Raw genomic sequence first — 22,881 nt, forward strand, 5'->3', positions numbered from 1 at the left:
AAATGTTTTGGCCTAAAAAACACGTGACATCACTTAGAGCACCTTTAACAATGTGACATTTAATACATAAAGTATATTTGTATTATTTAACATATTTAATAATTGCAGTTCTGTGCAATATTCTGACTTGCATTTTACTGTTTTATTCATTTTGAGCAATACAGAATCTGTTTTTGTGCAAATTTTGTTTTAAATTTGAAAAAGTAATGTGTTACTTACTCGTTACTTGAAAAAAGTAATCTGATTACATAACTCAAGTTACTTGTAATGCGTTACTCCCAACACTGTGGCTGAAAACTGTTGTTCAAAACATTGCAGAGAAACAAATATTAATGAGGTCATGAATTGAGAAATAAAAATGTTCTTGATCTTTTGACATATAAAAAGGACATTGTAAAATAATAAACATCCTGTAAGTTTAAGAACTCAAAACTTCATCGTTAGTCCAAAAACAGCTTTCACTGAAACCAAGCTGCCCAAACCACTCGTTTTGGATTTTGTCTCAGTATGACGTTATAGTGCGACGAAAGACCGCCTCTGCAGAAGATGATCAACGCCTGCTTCTACATCATTGCCTCTTTAGCCCCGCCCACCGATCCACGCATGTGTCGTAGTAAATACGAGGATTACTCCAGCAACAAAAGCCGCGTTTCCACCGAAATTACCTGGAACAATTTGTCCCAGGAACTTTCTTCCCCAGACCTGTGGCTGTCTGCGTTTCCACCGCGGTCTAAAGTACCGGGAAGATTAGGCAAATTAGTCCGGTGACGTAGAACTGCCCGCTACTTTACAGTTCCTGCTGGATTTCATCCTTTGAATTTTAGGTTAATAAAGCCTGAACCTCATTGTCGATCCATCGGTGGTATTTTTTAAGCTCCACTGTTGATTTGAATAGCAAACAACTCTTACTGCACACACCGCAACAGATTTAAAAAATGCTGATTGAAATAAAATTCTGCGTGAAGTCAACTAATTAAAATGCGGAATGAACTCAACCAATCAGCATGTTCAGCGCCCAAGTCCCACCCCCAAAAGTTCCTGAACTTTGAAAAAGTACTACTTCGTCAGCACGAACTTTCGGAGGGGGAAATATTTACCCGGAACTTAATTTAGGCCTGGTTTACACTGTCAGTGACATGTGACCCAATTCTGATTTTTTGCTCATATGTGACACAGATCAGATGTGTTCTATGACCATGTAAACAGGAAAAAAACGCATGCATTCGGATATTTCGAGATCGGTTTCAGGCCTCGCTCATATGTGGATATAAATCAGATATAAATCAGATATGTGCCAATGAACGGACGGTCAAAAAAATCGGATAAAGGTAACAAATCAGAATTGGGCATCAAGATCTGCAGTGTAAACGAGGCCTTAGACCCTGGTTCCTGCGGTGGACACACACCGAGTGCCAGCCCAAAGTCCCTAGTTCCTCAAACGCGGCAGACATTTTTTGCAGTGCCAGATTGTGGGAAAACACAGTCTTTGCATTGCCTTACTTTTCATCCTAACATTAAGAAAGCGTGGATGAACTTTATTTATAACAAAGTTCCAGATTGCATCGGTAAGACACTCGTTTGTGCGACAGTGTGACAAACGATGGTACATTCATTCATAACTGAGTTTACACAAAACACCACAAGTTATAACTGTGGTAAATCAGTACTTAAAAACTTTATTTACCACAACCAAGACTTATAAAGCATATGTAATACGCATAAACATTTCTCAAATTGTTTAAAAAAATGTTTCAACAATATAATGAGATATTTTGCTAAAATTTGTCCAAACAATTCCACACGTATGATGGCGAGGACGTTTAAGATTATTTTAATATGCAAAACTGTTACCCAATCATAGCAGTGGGTGTTTATTTCCAAGTCTTGGAACGAGACACCCATCAAAACTGAGTTTTTGAAAGAGGGTCAAAAACAGGAGAGAAAATAGCTAGTTCTAAATTAGGGTGTTTTTTGCAGTTTATGACCCCTTTAAAAGGCCAAGTAATGTAATTTCCTCATCGATTTGTCGTGACGTTCTTGTCACTATAATTAAGCCGCTTCTGAAAGCTGGCGACGTGCCCTTTCATTGGAGGGCTGTAGAAAAACACCAGCCCGAGTGTCAGGCGATGAACAGCTGGGTGTGTGTATCGCTCATCATTACAGCAAGTGTTTCTGCTTCTCAGACTGTTAGCGCGTTAAAGCGCTCTCTCGCCGCCAGTCTCCGCCCACAAACCGCTCGTGTGAGATCTTTAACAAGCTGGAGTGTGTGAGACAGACGATTACAGATCAGCGAGTGTCAGTTGTTCACATTCAGGCTGGACGAGGCCGCATGGAGACAGATGGCCGTAGCTCTCAAACGCTTCATACTGTGCTTAATAAAGTATTTTTAAACAGGCGTTTAGCAAGTTCACCCCGAACAGATGGTGTACTAAATTGACGCGATTAATTTTGAAGAGCGAGGGTGAGAGAGGGAGTGTTGCTATGGTTTCAACGAAGGACTATTTTTTCCCTGTATAAAAGTGTCACAGATTTCAGTGTGGATTTACAGCACATTCCTGCTTACTAGTTGAATCGCAGTGATGGTGTGTGTCTGTAACCTCTTACACATTAACTGTAATAACGTCCACTGCAGAATCTGAATTAATTATACAGTCTTATTTTGTACTACTTGCTATAATGTTCAGAGTCTGTTGTTTATTGTTTCCATTGTCAGGGTTTGTACGCTGAATCTTGATATCTGAGAGTGTCTGATTCGCAACTTAAAATTCACTAGAAACACAGTTTATGAAGAGCTTTTATTTTACTATAACAAGCAACACAAAGTGTATATCACTCAGGAGAACAAATTACAGTTATTGACCATTATTGTGTGTGGTGAGTTTGTAAATAGAATTTAAATAAAAAAAAAATAAAAAAAGAGAATAATTGTACTGATTTTTATTTAGAAAACCCCCCTGAAAAATCACGAACAAAAGAAACTAACACTTTAAAGTTGAAAAATTACCTATAATACATATATACAAGTCTTTTTTGTGACATTGGGTTGCACAGTTTTCATTTAGGACACTTTTTCATACACGCACACATACAAATGTACGCATTTGTAGGCATGCACACACACACATGCACACACTACATGCTTAGATACGTGAAAGAGTAACGCCATCCGCCTCCCAAGTTTCATTAAAAGCTGAAATCCGATCTGTCACATATGAGCAAAAAAACGGAATTGGCTCACATTTCACTGACAGTGTAAACGAGGCCTAGTGTCGGCCCAGATGCAAAATTTATGGGAGGAGAGTATTTAAATGAATCACGCAACGTGTTTTAGTAAGGTTTGCGCTTGTCAATTTACTGGTGTTTGTGCCATTATCTACCGCCTAAAAACCAGACGCTAATTCGATCTTGGTAGATTTTGTTGGTCATTATGTCGTATTATTGTCTGTGTTCTTTAATGTACATGTCATCAGTAGATCACGGTTTTGTACTCTTTTGCCCTGTTTAGTAAACCACATGCGACATCCTGACTGGATGTGATGTATCCTAATAAAACTATGAGCTTGAGCTGAAAATGTACTAAAAACTGCACAAGCGCTTCACATCATGACTTTATGTTTTAGCTCAGTGGCTCATCATCAGCTACTCCTTATGCAGTTAGTTGCTGTTAAATCTCGTAGAGGTGTGTGTGTGTGTGTGATTAACCGTGTGTGTGTGATGTCTCGTGCAGGAGTGTGCGGCCGGCTTCTACAGGCTCTCTGTACACACCGGTGGAGCCGCGTCCAGAGCCGGCTTCGGGAGCTGTGTTCGGTGCCAGTGCCATGAACACAGCGACTCGTGTGATCCTGAAACCGCCGTCTGCCAGGTACTGAGTCCTTCCTGACTGGAGTGCCTTGAGTCATGCTCTCCCCACTGGTGGAGAGTTGAATTATAGCAGTGTTACGCTGATGTATGTTCAGAACCTCAATAACCAGCACAGATGAAGTTATCCAATGGTTTTGGGCCAGGGGATCTTTGAAGGGCTCTCAGAACCGGCCTGACTTGAGAGCCAAACAATGACAAAACAACTGATAGAAGCACCTTTTCTGCGGTGGACAGTGGTGGATGGAGAAAAAGTACTCATGTTTGGGCTTACATTATGGCAAATGAGCAAACTTTTTATTTTATTACAAACACTTATTATACACTATCAAAACATGGAACTTTAATAGACTAAAATATGAATTTAAGTTACTGAAGTTACTGATAATTCAAGTGTGCAAACAAGTGAAATAATATACCATGTAGAATTTAAAAAATGCTAAAAAAACAATTTTTGCAAATATGTGGGAACAAATTACCCTGGTAACCCAGAGTTCTCGTGAAGAGCACAAGTTGAATTTGCTCAGCGAGTTACTCTGGTATCGAGTAATGATGCTCATTAAATATGCCCCTCGATCTGAGCTGCACCAATCACATCGGGTTATCTGATATAGGCGGGCCAGAGGCGAGATGACGACAGCGCTGCGACGTCGAAGTCATCAGTAAACATTGCAAGATGGCTATGGATGAACACCAGTTGTTTGAAAAGGCTTTGGCCGCTACAATGAACGAGTTAGACTTGGCTTTTTATCTAAAAGAGGAACAGAAGACGCCGCTCGAATCGTTCCTTTGCAAGAAGGGCGTTTTTGCTGTTTTGCCGACCGGATACGGTAAGAGTCTAATCTACCAGTTAGCTCCGCTGGTAGCTAAGCGATAACTCATTGTGATTGGTCGTAGTGTTATTCAATTGTGTGCAGTGAGATTTTCAAATGCATGCTTGGTGTGTTTATTAGTCGTATAACTATTAGTAGTTTCATTAGTCGTCGCCAGACCATTCATCTTTCAGATTTAGGTCTGGATTTCCAGGCTAGGAACAAATAGTATAAAAAATACAATGTACAGACGTCACATGGGGCAAAATGCATTTTAAGAGGAACGTTTTATATCATTTGAAACTGCGATAAGTGTGTGGGGAAGATGCATGGGCGTTGATTCGTGTTATTTGAGCTAAAATCGCTGTACAGACAGTGAAACACAAATGCAAACGTGTCCACATTAAAGCATTTAAATGGGCTTCGACAGCTCACCCTTTTACAGGAGATTCAGTTCACGAATAACAGAGTCGTAAATCATTAGTGATTTACTCTTCACACTGTCAGATGGATTAGAACGATTCACGAATTAATCGCTTTATTTGTTATTTGTGAACCAACTCAGCCGGATCATTGGAATGAATCGTTCGTGAATCTAACGTTGCTATCGCATCTGTCACAAGATGAAGACAGGATCAATATTAATGTAGTTTCATAAAACAGAAAGCCAGATAGGTGTAACAGCGTGCACTAACACACATAATAACCGACACTTGAAGAGTGAACAAGGAGGAACTTAAATTCACAGTGACTACATTTACAAGCTGTCAATATTCGGGTTATGGTCGGGTTAAGGTCCCTATTCGGGTTTCTGAAACATTCGGAATAACCCGTTTACATGCGTGAGCAGAGAGAGTTACTCCTGTATACATGGAATTTATAATCAATTGGCAATATCCCGATGTAAACGGCGACGCACAGTTAGCGTCTGGACGTACGGACAACCTTAAGGCCCAATTTATACTTCTGCGTCGAACTTACACCGTAGCTACGTCGTAGGCTGTGTGTAGCGCGCGTACCCTTCGGTGTACCCTGACGTGCACCTCTCCAAAAATGTAACAACGCGTCAACTCTACGCGGACGCAAGCGCTGTGATTGGTCTGCTAGAACCACTCCCTTGGGTTTCACATGCTCCCTCTGCAAGTGTTATTGCGCATCAACACGGACACCGACGCAGAAGTATAAATGAAAACCAACGCGTTACCTACAGCGTAGAGGTCCGACGCAGAAGTATAAATGAAAACCAACGCGTTACCTACAGCGTAGAGGTCCGACGCAGAAGTATAAATCAGCCTTAAGACGCAATATGCGTCATTTCCGATTCTTCTTCCTGTATCCAAAGACAACAACAACAGCAGCAGCACGCGGATAATGAATGAAAAGACATTATATTCATGGTTTTCACCACACTAATAAAGAAATTGTTTTCCTCCTCGCTCCAAAAGTGTGGTGCTGTGCTGCGTCTCGCCATGTTTACCTCTACTTCTTGTTTACTTCCGGTATACTGCACGCGGGTTTTTGTATGCGCCGTCTAAGTTCCTCTACTCAAAAGACCAAGATTCCTTGCGAATAGAACATGCGCAGAACACAAATCAATGTTCCTTTTGATGGGGATATGCTGATACGCGTTTACATGACCAAATATTCGGGTTAGAAAAGGGGTACCCCAGGGATAATATCCGGGTTTTTAAAAACCGGGATATGAGCATATTCGGGTTTTTGCCGGTGTTTACATGGCCGTGCGCGACCAGGTTATTGCTAATATTCCGGTTTTGAACGGGTTATTGGCTGCATGTAAACATAGTCACTGACAATTAGATGATAACGAACAGGTGTGATGATTAGATGAGTGGTGGGAAAATCAAACGAAAGTATGCATGTGACTGATGAAAACCAGCTGAAAGTCCATGGAAACAAACAAACTCAGCATAACTGTCTCAGAGCGGGTGGAGATTTCTTCAGTTCAGATTAACAAGGAACAGCATGTGTTTATTGTGCTTCAGAATGTAGCAAAGTAAAATAAAAATACTTGAAAAATGTACTTTGTTACTGTGGAACGTGCCAGACTGGATCCAGCAGCATGTTAGTGTAAATGGGGTTCAAGTAGAAGAATCAGATCTGTTGAATTCATCAGTCCGTCAGTCTAGTGCAGTTCCCACACACACACACACACACACACACACACACACACACTCACTCAGTCCAGTGCAGTTCTCCAACTGTTCTCCAGTAAACAGCCAGCCCGTTTATGCGTTCAGTCGCATGCATGCTAATAGCAATATCATTTGCATTTTACGGGTTTTTGCAAATTGAAAATGGTAAACGAGTGTGTAGGGGGGGTAATTTGAGTAATTGAGGTACACAGGAAGTTAATGAAAGTTTCCGAGCGACACGGACCAGTAAAGCGCAGCTTCAGCAGTCTGATTACTCTCTCTCTCTCTCTCTCTCTCTGAAAGCTGCCACTCTTCTTTCTCTCACTCTGCTTTTCCTTCGCATTCTTGGTGTGTGACTTAAGAAATGCAGATCTTTGTACTGGGGCAAATTTTTTTGTTTTAATGTATTAAGAATTAGATTGAGAGAGGGCTTTTTGTGTGAATGTTTTGTGTGTGCTTATAGACAGGCTGTATTTGTATTAATTCGCTCGGTCATTAAATGAAACTGTGGTCTTGATGCAACTTTACGCATCTTTTTACAAGTTTCACCAATGTGATTATATGCTATACTTAGAGCTGTCAATCAGGTAACAATTTTAATTGAATTCAGTTAATAGCATATATCAATATGTGCTAAGAAATGTCCCAAACACACAGACATTAGCAGTCAAGTTACAGGTAATTCAACTTCATTCTGTTATTATAACATGCATTTCCTATTATAGACTTTTAGTATGTGTTTATTATGTATAATAAACCTTAGTTATAACAGTATTATTACATGTTATTAATAGTGTTTTGTTCTTTCTAGGATTGTCAGCATAACACAGAAGGAGATCGGTGTGAGCGATGCGTTGCAGGGTTTTATGGTGAAGTGAGGGGCTTTCCTGATGACTGCAAACCCTGTGCCTGTCCACTGCTCAACCCTGAGAACAAGTATGAGACGCACACACACTCACACACACTCACACACACACACAGACACACACACACACACACTTTCTTGTACATCTATCTTTATGAGGACATTCATTGACACAATGCAATCTCTAGCCGCTTACCCTAACCTTACCCATCACAACTAAGTGCCTAACCCGACCCCTGACCCTAAACCGCCCCTTACCTCATTATAACCTTATCCCTAAAACCAAGTCTTGACCCTCAAACAGGCCTTTAAAGGCTCTCAGAGAGTGTGGACCGGCCAACATGTCCTCTCTTTACTCTGTTTGTCCTCACTCCAATGGTCTAAAACTCAAACTGGTCCTCACAAAGATAGTTGTACAAGTACACACACACACACACACACACACACACACACACACACACCACACACACACACACACACACACACAGACTTTACCTGTGATAACTGTCCCACTCTTTCTCTCAGCTTCAGCCCCACCTGTGAGAGGGAGGGTTATAACGGCTACCGCTGCACCGCGTGTCCCGACGGCTACGAGGGGAAACACTGTGACAGGTGAAGAAATATCTCCAAACAACTCCTTACTCTTACATGGCTGAATCTGTCAAAATTGTGTTAAAACAAACAAGCATGCATTTCCCACGGCCTTCTGCAGTGTTTAATGTGAGGGCGAATCAGAAGTAAAAGCAGTAATTTACTTCATTTCAGAAAAGAAAGTTTAACAGCATTCGGGTGTTCCTCAGGTGCGCTCCTGGCTTCCACGGCGACCCGAGTGTGTTGGGCGGCCGCTGCGAGGAGTGTAAGTGTGATGCGTACGGTGCATTTCCCACAGCGTGTGACCCGCGCTCCGGACAGTGCCGGTGCCGTCCCGGTTCCAGCGGACTGAAGTGTGACCGGTGCATGGAGAGGCATGTGTGTGGCCCTGAGGGCATCGTGTGTACGTATCACCCCTGCACTAACACACATTTCACAAGCAGTTTCCAGACTCTCTCTGACCCTGAGCTTCTTTTGCCACCGTACCTTTAAGACTTCCAAATGTGAATGAATATTATTGGCCAAGTTAAGTGGATCTGGTTTATTCCCTCCATGTCTTCGTTTCTTCTGCCATACACAGACACTAATAACAGAGGAGAGATGCAGCCAAAACAAACAACATTTTAATTAGACATGTTCAGATTTTCCCCTCACGAAATGACTGTTTACTTCTCCAGTAATTGTTGGCTGAGCTCGGAGAGATCAGATTGTGTTGCTGTGATGTGTGCCGTAGCACCTGCTCCTCACCACTGTTTCAAATGATGTCTTTCAGCGATCGTGTTTTTTATGATCGTTTTGTGTTGGTTGACTGGACAGATTGGGTAATTATGCATGTGTTTTTCTGGGTGTGTGTTGTGTGCGTGACTTGTGTTGCATAATCCAACATCAAACATATATCAGGGATTTTTTTTCTGTTAATACAGATTTCAGGGTTTTCCTTCCTGAGAAAAATGACCCACTAGACAGCCGTAAAGTCATTTTACTATTGTTCTGTAAGATATTATTATTATTATTATTATTATAATTAATAAATACTTTTTATTTATTTATTTATTTATTTATTTTACAATATAAAAGTATTGTTGGAATAGTCATATATTTTTATTGATCTATTTGTATAATTTAAATTTAAATCAGTATATTTTAAATTATAAAAATTTAAAAGTTATTAGTAGTAATAATAATAATAATAATAATTATTATTATTATTATTAAATACAATACAATAGTATTGTTGCAATAATAATGTATTTCTTTCTTGGTCTATTTTATATTTGCAATTTAAATGTATAACATATCAAATTTTAAATAATAATTATTAGGGCTGTGAAACGATTAATCGATTAATATATATATATATATATATATATATATATATATATATATATAATTTGTATTATATATAAATATTTTATATATAAATAACAAATTCTTTCTTAAATATATACATGCATGTGTGTGTATTTATATATACAAAATAATTATGCACAATACACACACATATATTATGTAAACACAAACTTTTATTTTGGATGCGATTAATCGTTTCACAGCCCTATTATATAATATGATAATTATTATGATGATGATTGTATTGATCTCTGTGTGTCACATGAATTATACTGTATCAGGTTCAAAGGTTCATTCTTAATTTAATGTTTAAAGGGATGTGTAATAAACTGAAACAAATTTGATCAGGTAACTTAAAAACATGGGGGGGGGGGGGGGGTAAAAAACACCTGAGGAACAAGTAAAAATAATGTTTTAATAGAGAGGCACTATCCTGCTGTAAGGATTCGTAAATAAGATTTTGCTTTCTCCTCAGTGCAGCGTTCGTCTTTTCAGGTCTTCTCACACCTTTGCTCACTCTGCGTTTTGCGTGAAAAGACTTCCTCGCAAGAAATCTTAATAGCTCCATTTTTTCAGGAGGTTAAATTGAGTGGCGCTTTCTGTCCGCAGCGATAGCCACACTCCTGTTGGTGTCTTTTTTTCCTCCCACTATCGCTTGTGGCGTGTCAGACACTCATAATAGGCGGCCAGGAGCTGTTTCACACTCTGTGTTAAATTTCACGCTTCAGAAGTCCTTCTCCCTGGAGTTTCCACCACGTTCACGTTTAATCGAGAGAGAGAGAGAGACATAAAGAGAGAGGTGCTCGGGGACTCGGCAGGTGAATGGAGACTATGCAGGGATATTGGATGAGTGCAAGTGATGTTGTGATAGCAGAGGATGGAAGACAAAAGAGGCCAATAACATTCGTTAACAGCATTCTTGCCCCAGGACCTGTCCATCCTTGGCCGTTAACATGGTTGTCCTTTCAGACTGCGTGTGCCCTCTCTCACACACACACACACATACACGCACACGCACACACACACGCACACACACTCACAGACACACACACACACACACTCATGTTTACTTAGCTATCTAAATGGGGACATTCCATAGACGTAATGATTTTATGCAAACTCTATATTCTCTCCCCTTACACTAACCCTATCCATCACACACACACTCTCACACACACACACTCACACACATTAACCCTACCCTATATATTCACAAACAGTGCTGGATAGTAATGCCCTGCTCAAATATTACTCCAGTACATGTATTTGTGCTCAAGTGTGTAATTTCTATATGGCCAATGTCAAAAAATGTAACTGCAAATACTCTCTCAGCCAATGGAGGGACTTTAGGGCAGGACTGTCTGATTGATTGACAGCAGGTGGGAGTGTTCCTGAAACCTGTTTGAAAACAGTCATTAGGCTATGTGTTCAAACAGGTCAGATAGTCCTGCCGTAAACTCCCTCCATTGGCTGAGGGAGTGTTGCTGTTACGGGCTGGTTGTGGAGCTCAAACTAACAGATCCCTGCTATAGAAAGCAGTGTTATTTTAGTATCATTGAGATACTGTTTGTATTTTTTTTTTTTGTGCTCTTTTTCAATTTGCCTGTGTTCCTGATCATTAGTTAATTCACACTATTCCTGTTAATTATCCTGTCTGTTTGTACCCTGAGTTCTGTTTGCTCATTGTTCCGTGTCGTTTGAGTTTAAGTGGTTGTTCTCATCTCATTTCATCTCAATTTATTTATTGTTGCTCCTGTGTATTCGCTATTTTTGGATTAAAGTGCCCCTATTATGGATTTTTTTTAATTACCTTTCATGTAGTGTGTAACAGCTCTAAGTGAATGAAAACATCCAGCAAAGTTTTAAATCTGAAAATGCACTGTATATAAAGTTATTGTCTTTCAAAAGTAAGAGTCGACTCTGAGTCAATAAAATTAATCGTTTTTCAAATGAGTCCTAAGCCGTTTCGTTGTGACGTCAAGACGAAACATTAGCATATTGCCCGCCCACTTATTACGCGCGCAGAGACACCAGGGAAAATGTCTTGGTTACGTATGTAACCCTCGTTCCAGACGTAGTCGGATGTACCAACTGATTGGGATCACGCTTAGGGAGCCTGTCATCTTCGAGTATTGATAAAACGAGCCAGTGCACACATTGGCGTGTGGGCTTTGCATCCACGCTCCGCCCCGCAGTGAGGGTTTAAATACGGAAGTGGATGCACGCACCAGTTGTTTTTCGCTGAGGAGCCGAGCGGAGCCCGAGTCAGAGGGGGTCCAGCAATAGTGGCGACGGGATTACGTCTCCGTTCCCTCCTTCAGCTCCACCTTAAGCTTCCCCTCCTCCACCTCTGTGTAAGGCTGAATCCCCGCTCACCTCGGGCCTCCAGGCTCATGTCTCCACCCTGGCCCGTCGGCCTATCTGCTCCGCCGGATCCTCTATCAATTGGCACCCAGGTTCCACCCAGCCCTTCAGCCAAAGCTCCACTATGGTGTCTGTCTCCTCCAACCCCTCCTTTTCCCTTCCCATCACCAGCTCCACGTCCTCCTCCAAAGCCCCCTCCCTCGTTCCTCAGGTGTACTCGCTTGATGACACGGCTTCCAGAAGGAGGAGCTACAAGTTCTTTGTCATGCACCTTATTTATATACAACCATTTTTGTATGATCTGTTCTTATTTTTATTTAAGTTTTTGTCATTTTGTCATTTTTATTAGTTATTGTTTTTTTTTTATGTTTAATGTCTATATAGTTTTCTTTTTTTTTATTTCATAAAATGTTATTTTAGTAAATCAAGTTAAACTAATTGAAAATGAGAAATGTTGCTTTGGCAACTAGCTGAAATAAAATAATTGGCTCAAAGGAACATTTGAACCTTGACCCTTGATCATGCATATGATTATCTGAGGGGCTTATTCGTGTGACCTTTTGAGACACGGCATGCAGTGTGAACAGTTTGTAGTGTGAACTCTGCCTGTGGGAGTCTATGTGAATGCGATACTGTTGGAGTCTGATGTGTTGTCATGTGTTGATCTTAGTCTCTGTGTTTCAGCGTGTGACGATGACTGCGCAGGGCTCTTGATTCGTGACATGGAGCGCCTGTTGCGTTTGATTGGCAGTGTCAATCTCACTCTTCCCCTCCCCCTGCCATATAAAGTGCTGTATCGATTCGAGAACATGACGGAGGAGCTGAAGGTGAGCATGTTGGGCTGCATAGGGGCTCAAAAAGCCAAACCCATCCTGAGCATTCAACAGTCACGATGACTTTTAGTGTCAATGCAGTGCACTAATATATGGATGCATTATTGCATTGAAAAAAGATTAATAAACTCAATTGTAAACAGGAAATCTGCTGACTATGGCAGTGATAGAATGATATGAAATACAATACCAATATACTGACTTCTTGTCACTTGTTGTATTGTCTGTTTAATGATTTACACAAAACATCATTTTAGGACTTTCCTCTGTTTGCAATCATGGATATAATCAATTGACATTCAGTCCTAATTTTTAGATATATTATATTTACAACATACACATGGATACACACCCCATAAAAGTCTGTAAAATTATTCTGCTGGAACATTGATTGTTTGAATGCTCTCTACACTGAAAAAAAGAAAAGAATAGTAACCTAAAAATGATTTGATTAATTTACATTGTCATTTAGCAGATGCTTTTCATTAAAAAACAAAACAAAAAAAACACTCTAATCACATCAATAGACTGATCTAGTGCTAATTAGCATCTATATTTGAGTTGTTTACAAATTATAAAATGTTTAGCATTTATGGCTCTTCTGGAATTATTCATCACATGATTCATAACTCCTGGTTTCCATGGTGACACGACTCCACCTGTCAGTCATATGCTCATGATAATCATTTTTCGTCCTCCTGTCTTTGCAGCACATGCTTTCCCCACAGAGAGCGCCAGAGAGACTGCTTCAGCTGGCCGACAGTAACCTGGGCAGTCTGGTCACCGAAATGGACGAACTGCTCAGCCGGGTGAGTTACAAACACACGGTGAACTTCAGGGTCTGTACGCTTTTGTGATGTTAGAGAGAGAGAGAGAGAGAGAACAGGATTGGGAAAGGTCCACAAGCCGGGACTCGAACTTGGGTCTCCTGAAGCACAACATCGCTACATGTCGGCACTTTCCCACGAGGCTATCGGTGATATAATATATTGTTATTTATTAACAATTTAAGTTTTTATTGAAAGTAGCCTAATTTTACCTATTGAGACATTCCTTCACAAACACCCACAAGAGCTGTGATTTTTGGGGGAGGGGCATTTGCAAAAATAATCTATTTTTGTAATTGCACTAGGTGCCATTAGTGGCACAGAAAGTATCCTTCACCATTATGTCTTACTTATTTCATAGTAACATAAAAGGGACATGGACCCTTTTCACAAGCTTTTGAAATGTTCAAAATGAATGTACATTTATAACATTTCTGTGTTTCATTACCTTGGCATTAAATGACAGTAAACTAGTTACCGCTGCTGTGGAGCGTTTCTTTTACACTCATCTCTGTAGATATAACTTTTTCTAAATATTGAAATGAATTTTAATTTTATATTTTATACTCATGCTTTTTAATTCCACACATTTTATTGTCCATTCCATTCGACATATTCCTTTATGGTTCTAGAGGAAAACTACCGGCATGTTTTTCTGCTGCTGTGCACCATTGGTTTCTGTGTAAATCTGCTGTGATTGGTTAAACTGTCCTTTACACACCGCCTGAATCACTCCTGTAAGACTCCGACCTTGTTGGTTTGTTTCTGAACATGAAAGAGAGCCAGAACATTAACTTGTTGAAGTCTGAAGTGTTGCATCAGTTCTGCTCATTTGTGCTGAAGGGAACCTTTCAGCGTCTTCTGTATAGAAGCGTCTGCATCTTCAATAGTAGTCCTTGATAAAGTCTATATATTTCAGTTCTAAAGCAGCCTTTTTAAATAACAGAAGTTCAAGAGCCAGTTAAATAGGAAGACTTTTGCGCTCTTCTTCTTCCTTTTGGGTTTGTGTAACCTTGACCTTCCAAACACTCTTTGCCAAACTAGAAATATTGTAGTTTAGCAGCATTTCTTTTAGTTTTTGTCCATGTTGGCCCCAGAGATGTCAGATCTAATGTGTCTTGTTGTTTTCCTCCTCCGTGTGGTGTTACTGAGGTCGGTTGCTTGTGTGTTTGTTTCTTCTTCACACAGCTGCGGTAGATCATGTGAGGCTGATCTGAGGCTATATAAAAGTTATTTTTTCTTCCTCTTTCCATGCAGGCGACTAAAGTGTCTGCTGATGGGGAGCAGACGGCAGCTGATGCTGAGAGGAGCCGCAAAGTAGCAGAGGACCTGGAGCTTTACGTTAGGAACACACTCCTGGCTGCCGAAGGTAACGACAAATGAGAAACTGCTAAGAAGACACATTTGATTGGTCCAGCTAACACTCCAGAAACTGAAATCAAGGGTTGCTGGGAGAGGTTTTGATGGGATCAGGATGATGGTAGCAGAGGTGTGTGTGTGTGTGTGTGTGTGTGTGTGTGTGTGTGTGTGTGTGTGTGTGTGTGTGTGTGTGTGTGTGTGTGTGTGTGTGTGTGTGTGTGTGTGTGTGTGTGTGTGTGTGTGTGTGTGTGTGTGTGTGTGTGTGTGTGTGAGAGTGTGTGTGTGTGTGTGTGTGTTGTGTTGTGTGAGATAGAGAGATTTTCTTTTAACACACCTTTATTAACTACACAATATCAAAAAACCAAAGCCAAAAAAACTACATTTACAAGAAATCACATAGAGTTAGGCCTACTCAAATTCTTCAACAAAGTGCAATGTGTCATTTTCAACCCAGCACAACAGTCTTTGTACACTCCACACCTCCTCAAAGTTTTCCAATTTTTTCATATGAGAATAAAAATTAAAATCATGTTTTATTCTTGCTTTTAAGTCAAGTCACCTTCATTTATATAGCGCTTTTAACCATATAGATTGTTTCACAGCAGCTTTACAGTGATGATAGGAAATTACAGTAACAGAGATTGTTTAGGCTTTACAGCAGCTCTAGAATAAAGTTATTGTCCAGCTAAAGTTAGTTTTGATTGATTGATTCACTTCCGTTGCAAAGATCTTTAGTTATTAACTTGGGGCCGCTGACACGACACCATTTCTTACAGGAAACACTCAAAGTGTTCTGGCCCGCTCATCCGCACAACAACAGTGCCTGGAGGCTCGAGAACGCTAACCCTGTAATAGATTCCAAGGTGCAAGCCTTGAAGAATTGGTTATGTTAGGAATGTGAGGAAGACAGCAGTCCATTTTGATATTCTAGGTATTATCAACTGGACTGTATTTTGAGATCGCAATAGACGTGAAGGACTATAATGCGTTAAGAGCTCGCTCAAGTACTGCGGAGCTAAATCATTTAGTGCTTTGTAAGTAATCAGCAATATTTTAAAATGTATACGATGTTTAATAGGGAGCCAATGCAGTGTTGACAGAACAAGGCTAATATGGTCATACTTCCTGGTTCTGGTGAGAACTTGAGCAGCTGCGTTTTGGACCAGCTGTAGTTTGTTTATTAAGCGTGCAGGGCAACCACCCATAATAGCATTACAATAATCTAGCCTTAATGTCATGAACGCATGAACTAATTGTTCCGCATTTGTCAATGAGAGCATATGACGTAATTTAGATATAATTTAAAGATGGAAAAATGTGGTTTTACAGATACTAGACACGTGACTTTCAAATGAAAGATTGGTATCAAAGAGCACACCCAGGTTCCTAACCGACGATGAAGACTTGACAGAGCAGCCATCAAGTGTTAGACAGTATTCTAGGTTATTACGTGATGACGTTTTTTGTCCAATAATTAGAATCTCTGTTTTTTTCAGAACTAAGTATTAGGAAATTACTAGTCGACAATTGCCAATATGCCTTTTAAAAATCAACAGGCAACCCATCCAATCCTGGTGCTTTACCATTCTTCATACTCTGCAAAGCATTAAAAAGTTTGTCTATGTTTAAGGGACATATCAGTTCTGCATATGAATCTTCATTTACTTTTGGTAGATCGGACACAAATTATCCACAACACTGTTGGGATACAGCTCCTTATAAACACCCACAGCCCATTTTCGAATGTCAGAAACCTCAGAAAACGTTTCCATCTTCTGACCGTAAACACTGAACACTTTTTCTTTGGCCATTTCTCCTTTCTAAACTGAAGAAGAGCTTGGACGGGGCATCCATTTCAAAAAGACTCTGAAATCTGGATCTAACCAACTGAGACCTTGTGTCTAATAGATCTGCTAAGACTGCTTTTATTCCTTTAAGAGCCCGCAATTGGTTTTGATTTCTCCATTTAAAGCCTGAAGTTCAGCGATATCATTCTCTAGACTTCTTATGGACTGAACCATAGTAACATTAAAAGTGTGCTGATTACAGAGTTTTTGTATTTGCACCTTCCCAATCTCCCACCACTGTTGTTTTGATGTAAAAGAAGACTTTTTAGATTTCCATCCCAACCAAAAGAAGGAAAAACATTTACAAAAGTGAGCATCTTCAAGTAAAGCACTATTAAAATGCCAGTAGGCACTCTTATATTTAACAGAATTAATAAAAACACATGCAACTACCATTGAGTGGTCAGAGAAACCAACAGGACAAATATCACAAGATGTAAAACATTGTTTCTGATGTTTAAAGCAATAAAAAGATCCAATCTTGCTGATGAAATGCAGTTTTCTTTCACATGAGCCCATGTATACTGTCTTTCATTACAATGAAAAATTCTCCACACATCACAGAGTTGACAAGTTTTAATCATATGTAGTAATTTACTTCTCGAAGCCATATGAGGCTCAGTGTGATTCTGTGTAAATCATTACTACAATTAAAATCTCCACCCAGCACTAAAAAACTTTCTGTATTACATTGTTTTACTCTATCACACAAAGTTTCAAGAAACAACGTTCTTTCCATTGATTTTACAGGCGCATAGACATTCATCAATTCCACTGTAACATTTTCAAACTTTGCTGTTATCTTAATTAATCTGCCTTGTATTACTTCTATAACATCGTACGATATTGGTAGACAAGTCTTTGAAAACAAACACTGAGAGCAGTCTTATGACTCAGAACAATACTTCCTTCCCACTCTTTCATCCATTCCAATTCATTTTCCTTTGTACTGTGAGTTTCTTGCAAAAACATCACATCTATATTTTTTTGTTTCATTAACTCATAAATCTGCGCTCTTTTGCATGCATCCCTCGCCCCATTTACATTCAGATTTTAAAATTATGAGGGATGAAAAAAGCCAGGTCCGTATCACGCCGTTATTCTTGTGACATCATTATTCAGTGCTTGAGGACGCCGCACTTTTTGTACAATCTTTTTTAGACGATACACCTCAGGATTTGACAGACAACCTGTTTCAATTTTGTTTCATTAAACTTTTTACCGAGTCAATAAATAAGGAAAGATCAGGAAAATAGTCTATAACCTCAACATTCCTCGTTCCTTTTTGTACGCTGGAGGAAATGTTTCATTCTTTCCAAACTGTGACCACTATAGTCTTGTCTCACCTCTTCCTCAACCTGAACTTCAGAAAATTCTTGCTCACTTTCTGAGCCAGACAAATTCACTTGCATTCAACACCTCCCCAGAACTTTTGGCTTTTGGTAATGGTCTCATCTTGTTGAGACCCCTTTCAACAAGCCCTTGCAACCCCTTTTTCTTTGATGTAGTTTCAATCTCACCCAGATTACACTTCCTTTTCACTGATGGCACTTTAAATACTGCTTCGTCCTCTGAGTAATTCACCCACCATCTCATCAAGCTCAATATCCATTATCTCATCATCTTTTTGAATCCGTTTCTCACGACTCTTCACTCTACTACTTCCTGGTTCTTCATTGTCCACACTCAAATCCGAAACCTCACCAACTTCACTTTCTCTTTCCACGCTCTGACCTTCATTATGACTTTGAGACGCACTTTCATCTTCTGTACCATTTGACACATTTTTGTCTGGACAGGCGCGTACCAAGTGCCCCACTTTCCCGCATCCAAACATGTCATGCTCTCCGTTGTTGTTACAAAAATTACATAATCAAAGCTATCAACTTTGAATTTAAAAACCAATATTCAGTTCATCAATATCACTCCTCAAAATCATATATACTTGTCTGCGGAAAGACACAACGTGTTTCAACAACGGGGATTTGCAGCCTAAGGAAATGTTCTTAATCGCAGAAACCAACTGTTCATATCGAGATGATTCACGTTGCAGCGCTTCGTCACTGATAAACGCAGGCACATTGGAAAGCAAAACCTTTCTCGCTGGACTAACAAGTGGGAAAACCTTGATCAAGCTATCATTGAGGACTATCCCCTTTTCAACTGATCACTTTTTTCAATTTTGTCTAAAATTAACAATTAACACCACAGCACCGTTCATTCTCGACGCCGAACGAACACTACTGTGACCAACCAGAGAGAGAGAGAGAGAGACACACACACACAGACAGAGAGAGAGAGAGAGAGAGAGGCCCTGATACCCTGAGGTTGAGTGTGTTTGTATCATCGTACATGGTATTAAATGAGAAGCTGGTATAGTTAATGAAGGTTCAGCTAACACTATGTGATGTCTTAATTAAAAGAGACAAAATTAATTACCAGAAAAATAACCACTTAAACAGATACTCCAGCAATTGACTGTGTGTGTGTGTGTGTGTGTGTGTGTGTGTGTGTGTGTGTGTGTGTGTGAGTGTGTGTGTGTGTGTGTGTGTGTGTGTGTGTGTGTGTGTGTGTATTAGTAGTAGTAATAGTAATAGTAGTAGTAGTAATAGGTGGATCCTTCAAGTCAAGTCACATTTTTTAGCACTTTATACGTATTGTATGAAGTGCTAAAAAATGTGACTTGATTTGAAGGCAATTTTCTTACTCTGTATTTTAGTCTTGTTTTCTACTCCTAATATCTAAACATTCTTAAATCAAGACAAATGTACCCGAGAAGCAAAATTACTTCAGATATTTTTCAGTCTTGTTAACTGGAAAAGTTTATGTTTTAAACAAGATAAAAAATCTGCCAATTAGGTCAGAGATATAAATTTTTCTCACCCCGTTGACAGATATTTTTTCCTGGTTTTAAACACAAACTCACTTGATTTCAATTATTTTCTTCAGAAAACAAAACTTAATATGTGAAGTTATTTTGCTTCTTCAGAAAAATTAACTTGATTTAATCATTTTCAATGGAAAACAGGACAAAAATGCTAAGCAATATATATATATATATTTGTTTTTTTTTTTGTTTTTTTTTGCAGTGCACGTTTCACAGCAGCTTCACAGTAATAAACAGAAAAATAACTGTTTTAATGTTGAAAAATGCAGTGAAATATCAGTTAAAAAAGACAATAGCTCAATTTAGTTTTAACATTGATTTAGTTCAGAATTGAATCAATGTTGATTTTATTAAGTTCAATAGCAGTGTCAATGTTGCAACGTTCATCAATTATGAAATAAGTTAAAATAATTGAGCCACATCATGATTAGATATAGGAACTCATGTGATCATTCCAAAATGAGTCTTGATGCATCTCATTTTTCAGTGTCTTCCTCCACGAGCGCTGTGTTTTCTCTAATATGCTGTTTCAGGTGGAAAGATGTTAAACTTTTAAAAACGTCTCTTGAGACCTCAATAAAAGCTACAAACCACAGCGTTTCTGCTCTGATCTGCCAGTTAATGTTGTATAAGCATCTATAATAGTGTAGTATCAGAGGCAGCTTTGGTTCTGTGTAAATATATTTCCACATCAGAGCAACCGTTTTCCAGAGCATCTTTGTCAGTCAGAACACATTCTGTTTTGATGTCTCCAGCCGTTCATGTTTCTGAAGGCTTCTTCATGTTTGTTTGCTCAGCACAGGTGGATTTCCTAGGATTGCATGCATGCAGTTTTTCAGTTGCGTATACACTACCGGTCAGAAGTTTGGGGTCAGTAAGAATTTTTTAATGTTTTTAAGAGAAGTCTCTTCTGCTCACCAAGGCTGCATTTATTTGATAAAAAAATTTATTTATTTTTAAAACAGTAATATTGTGAAATATTATGACAATTTAAAATGACTGTTTTCTATTTTAATATATTTTAAACTGTAATTTTGTAAAAGCTTAATGTTCAGCATCATTACTCCAGTCTTCAGTGTCACATGATCCTTCAGAAATCATTCTAATATGATTTGATGATCAAGAAACATTCATTATTATTATCAATGTTGAAGACAGTCGTGTACAATTTTTTTTCAGAATTCTTTGATGAATAGAAAGTTCAAAAGAACAGCATTTATTTAAAATAGAATATTTTCTAACATTATAAATGTCTTTACTGTCACTTTTGATCAGTTTAACTCATCCTTGATGAATAAAAGTATTGATTTATTTTATTTATTTCCCCCAAAAATAAAAATACAATTCTTACTGACCCCAAACTTTTGAACGGTCGTGTTTAATTTTACAAAAGCTTTAGATTTCAGATAAATGCTGTTCTTTTGAACTTTCTATTCATCATAGAATCATGAAATAAAAATGTAAAAAACTGTTTTCAACTTTGATAATAATCATAATTGTTTCTTGATCATCAAATCATCATATTAGAGTGATTTGTGAAGGATCATGTGACACTGAAGACTGGAGTAATGATGCTGAAAATGCAGCTTTGATCACAGGAATAAATTACACTTTACTGTATATTCACATAGAAAACAGATGATTTACATTGTAATAATATTTCACAATATTACAGTTTTTGTTTGTATTTTTTAATCAAATAAACACAGCCTTGGTGAGCAGAAGAGACTTCTTTTAAAAACATTAAAAATCTTACCGACCCCAAACTTCTGAACGGTAGTGTATATAAATTGATGAACGTTTGTGGACGGATCACATCATAATGCTTCAGTGAATCGATTATTTCTCCGAACGCCTATCAGTATAATGCAAATGTAGTTCATACCTGAGAGGAGTTTTCTCAACAGATGGTGTTGTCTCTGGACATCTAAACATCAGACGCTCATACAGATGGACACTCTCAGTCCACCCAATACATGCAGATTAAAGACATAAATACAAAAAAAAGTGGTTAATCTATTTTCGTGGATACGTGTTTGGCACTTAAAGTCAGCAGATTGCACTTTGGTCCTCTGGATTTTGACAACTGGCCAAAAAGCAGAAGTGGAGGAGAGCAGACATCAGTCAGTGCGGAGAAGAAGAGCTTCATTATCCATTCTGTGCATGAGCTCCCTGCTCCAGTAAACCGCCTCGTCTCTCATCTTCTCTCGCACGCTAAACGAGTAGGAATCAAATGATTCTGTCCACCCCAAAGACCCGAGCTGCGTTTGAAACTCACTGTGCAATTATTTCCAGCTCGGCTCGCTTGGCAGGTATAGACTGCGCTCTTTGTAGTCTATCGACTGTTTACGTTTCAACTCTCGAGGAATTTCAGAAACGCATGTCATTATAGCTCATTTTCATCTCAATTTAATGATTTTTATTTAAATTAGAAATATGCAGAGAAGCTTGCTTGCTTGCTCTTTTTATTTCCCTCCTGTTTGATTGAGTTTTTTTTTATTCCTGAATCTAATTTAATTTGATTAAAGAACATTAACTGTGCTCAGTTTAATTTGAGTTTCTTTAAATCAACCTGCTGTGAAAAGGAAGTGAAAAGAAGTGTGTGGCAAAGTTGTTTGCTGTATATTTGGGCTGTCAAGCGATTCGATTTTGTAATCTAATTAATTACACGATGTCACGATTAATTAATCGAATTAATCGCAAATTAATTGTGACATCAAATTTGGCTGAGAAATTACCCAAAAAGATGATTTAAAGTCAATATTGTGTTAAATGAGAAAAGCATCAAATGCATTACAAAAAGTAGGCTTCGATGGCCAAGAGGGGGACTAAATGATTTTAAATAATTTTCATTTGTGGGTGAACTATACCTTTAATGAGTTTTTTATTAATATAAAAAAAAAAAGAAAAAAAAAAAGAAATAATACTCTTACAGTTTTTTACGATTGCTATGACAGATTTTTCAATCCTTTTTAACAATTTTCCAAAACTCTTAACACAGTTAGCACTACATCCGTCTGTGTAAGCTATACTATTAACACATTTCTTGTTGCTTTAACACAAAATGCATACAATTAACACTAATTTAAAATGCTTGAACTTCTTTTACACACAAGCTCAAACAAGACCAAAACA

General features: G+C 38.7%; 1 protein-coding gene across 8 annotated transcripts in view; it reads left to right on the plus strand.

Moving 5' to 3' along the window:
* The window catches only part of lama2 (laminin, alpha 2), a 253,413-nt gene that overhangs the window by 173,567 nt on the left and 56,965 nt on the right, over positions 1 to 22,881 (plus strand). For 5 of the 8 annotated variants that reach the window (XM_082147801.1, XM_082147796.1, XM_082147795.1 and 2 more), the window contains 7 exons: positions 3,728 to 3,862; positions 7,635 to 7,759; positions 8,214 to 8,300; positions 8,489 to 8,682; positions 12,678 to 12,820; positions 13,537 to 13,635; positions 14,911 to 15,022. In XM_082147801.1, coding sequence (XP_082003927.1) covers positions 3,728 to 3,862; positions 7,635 to 7,759; positions 8,214 to 8,300; positions 8,489 to 8,682; positions 12,678 to 12,820; positions 13,537 to 13,635; positions 14,911 to 15,022 — 895 coding nt within the window. The remainder of the gene's footprint in view (positions 1 to 3,727; positions 3,863 to 7,634; positions 7,760 to 8,213; positions 8,301 to 8,488; positions 8,683 to 12,677; positions 12,821 to 13,536; positions 13,636 to 14,910; positions 15,023 to 22,881) is intronic. The other 3 variants (XM_082147798.1, XM_082147802.1, XM_082147800.1) reach the window with 1 other exon arrangement.

Source organism: Leuciscus leuciscus (genome assembly GCF_965113295.1).
Source record: "Leuciscus leuciscus genome assembly, chromosome: 19".
In the NCBI taxonomy this organism is placed as follows: Eukaryota; Metazoa; Chordata; class Actinopteri; order Cypriniformes; family Leuciscidae; genus Leuciscus; species Leuciscus leuciscus.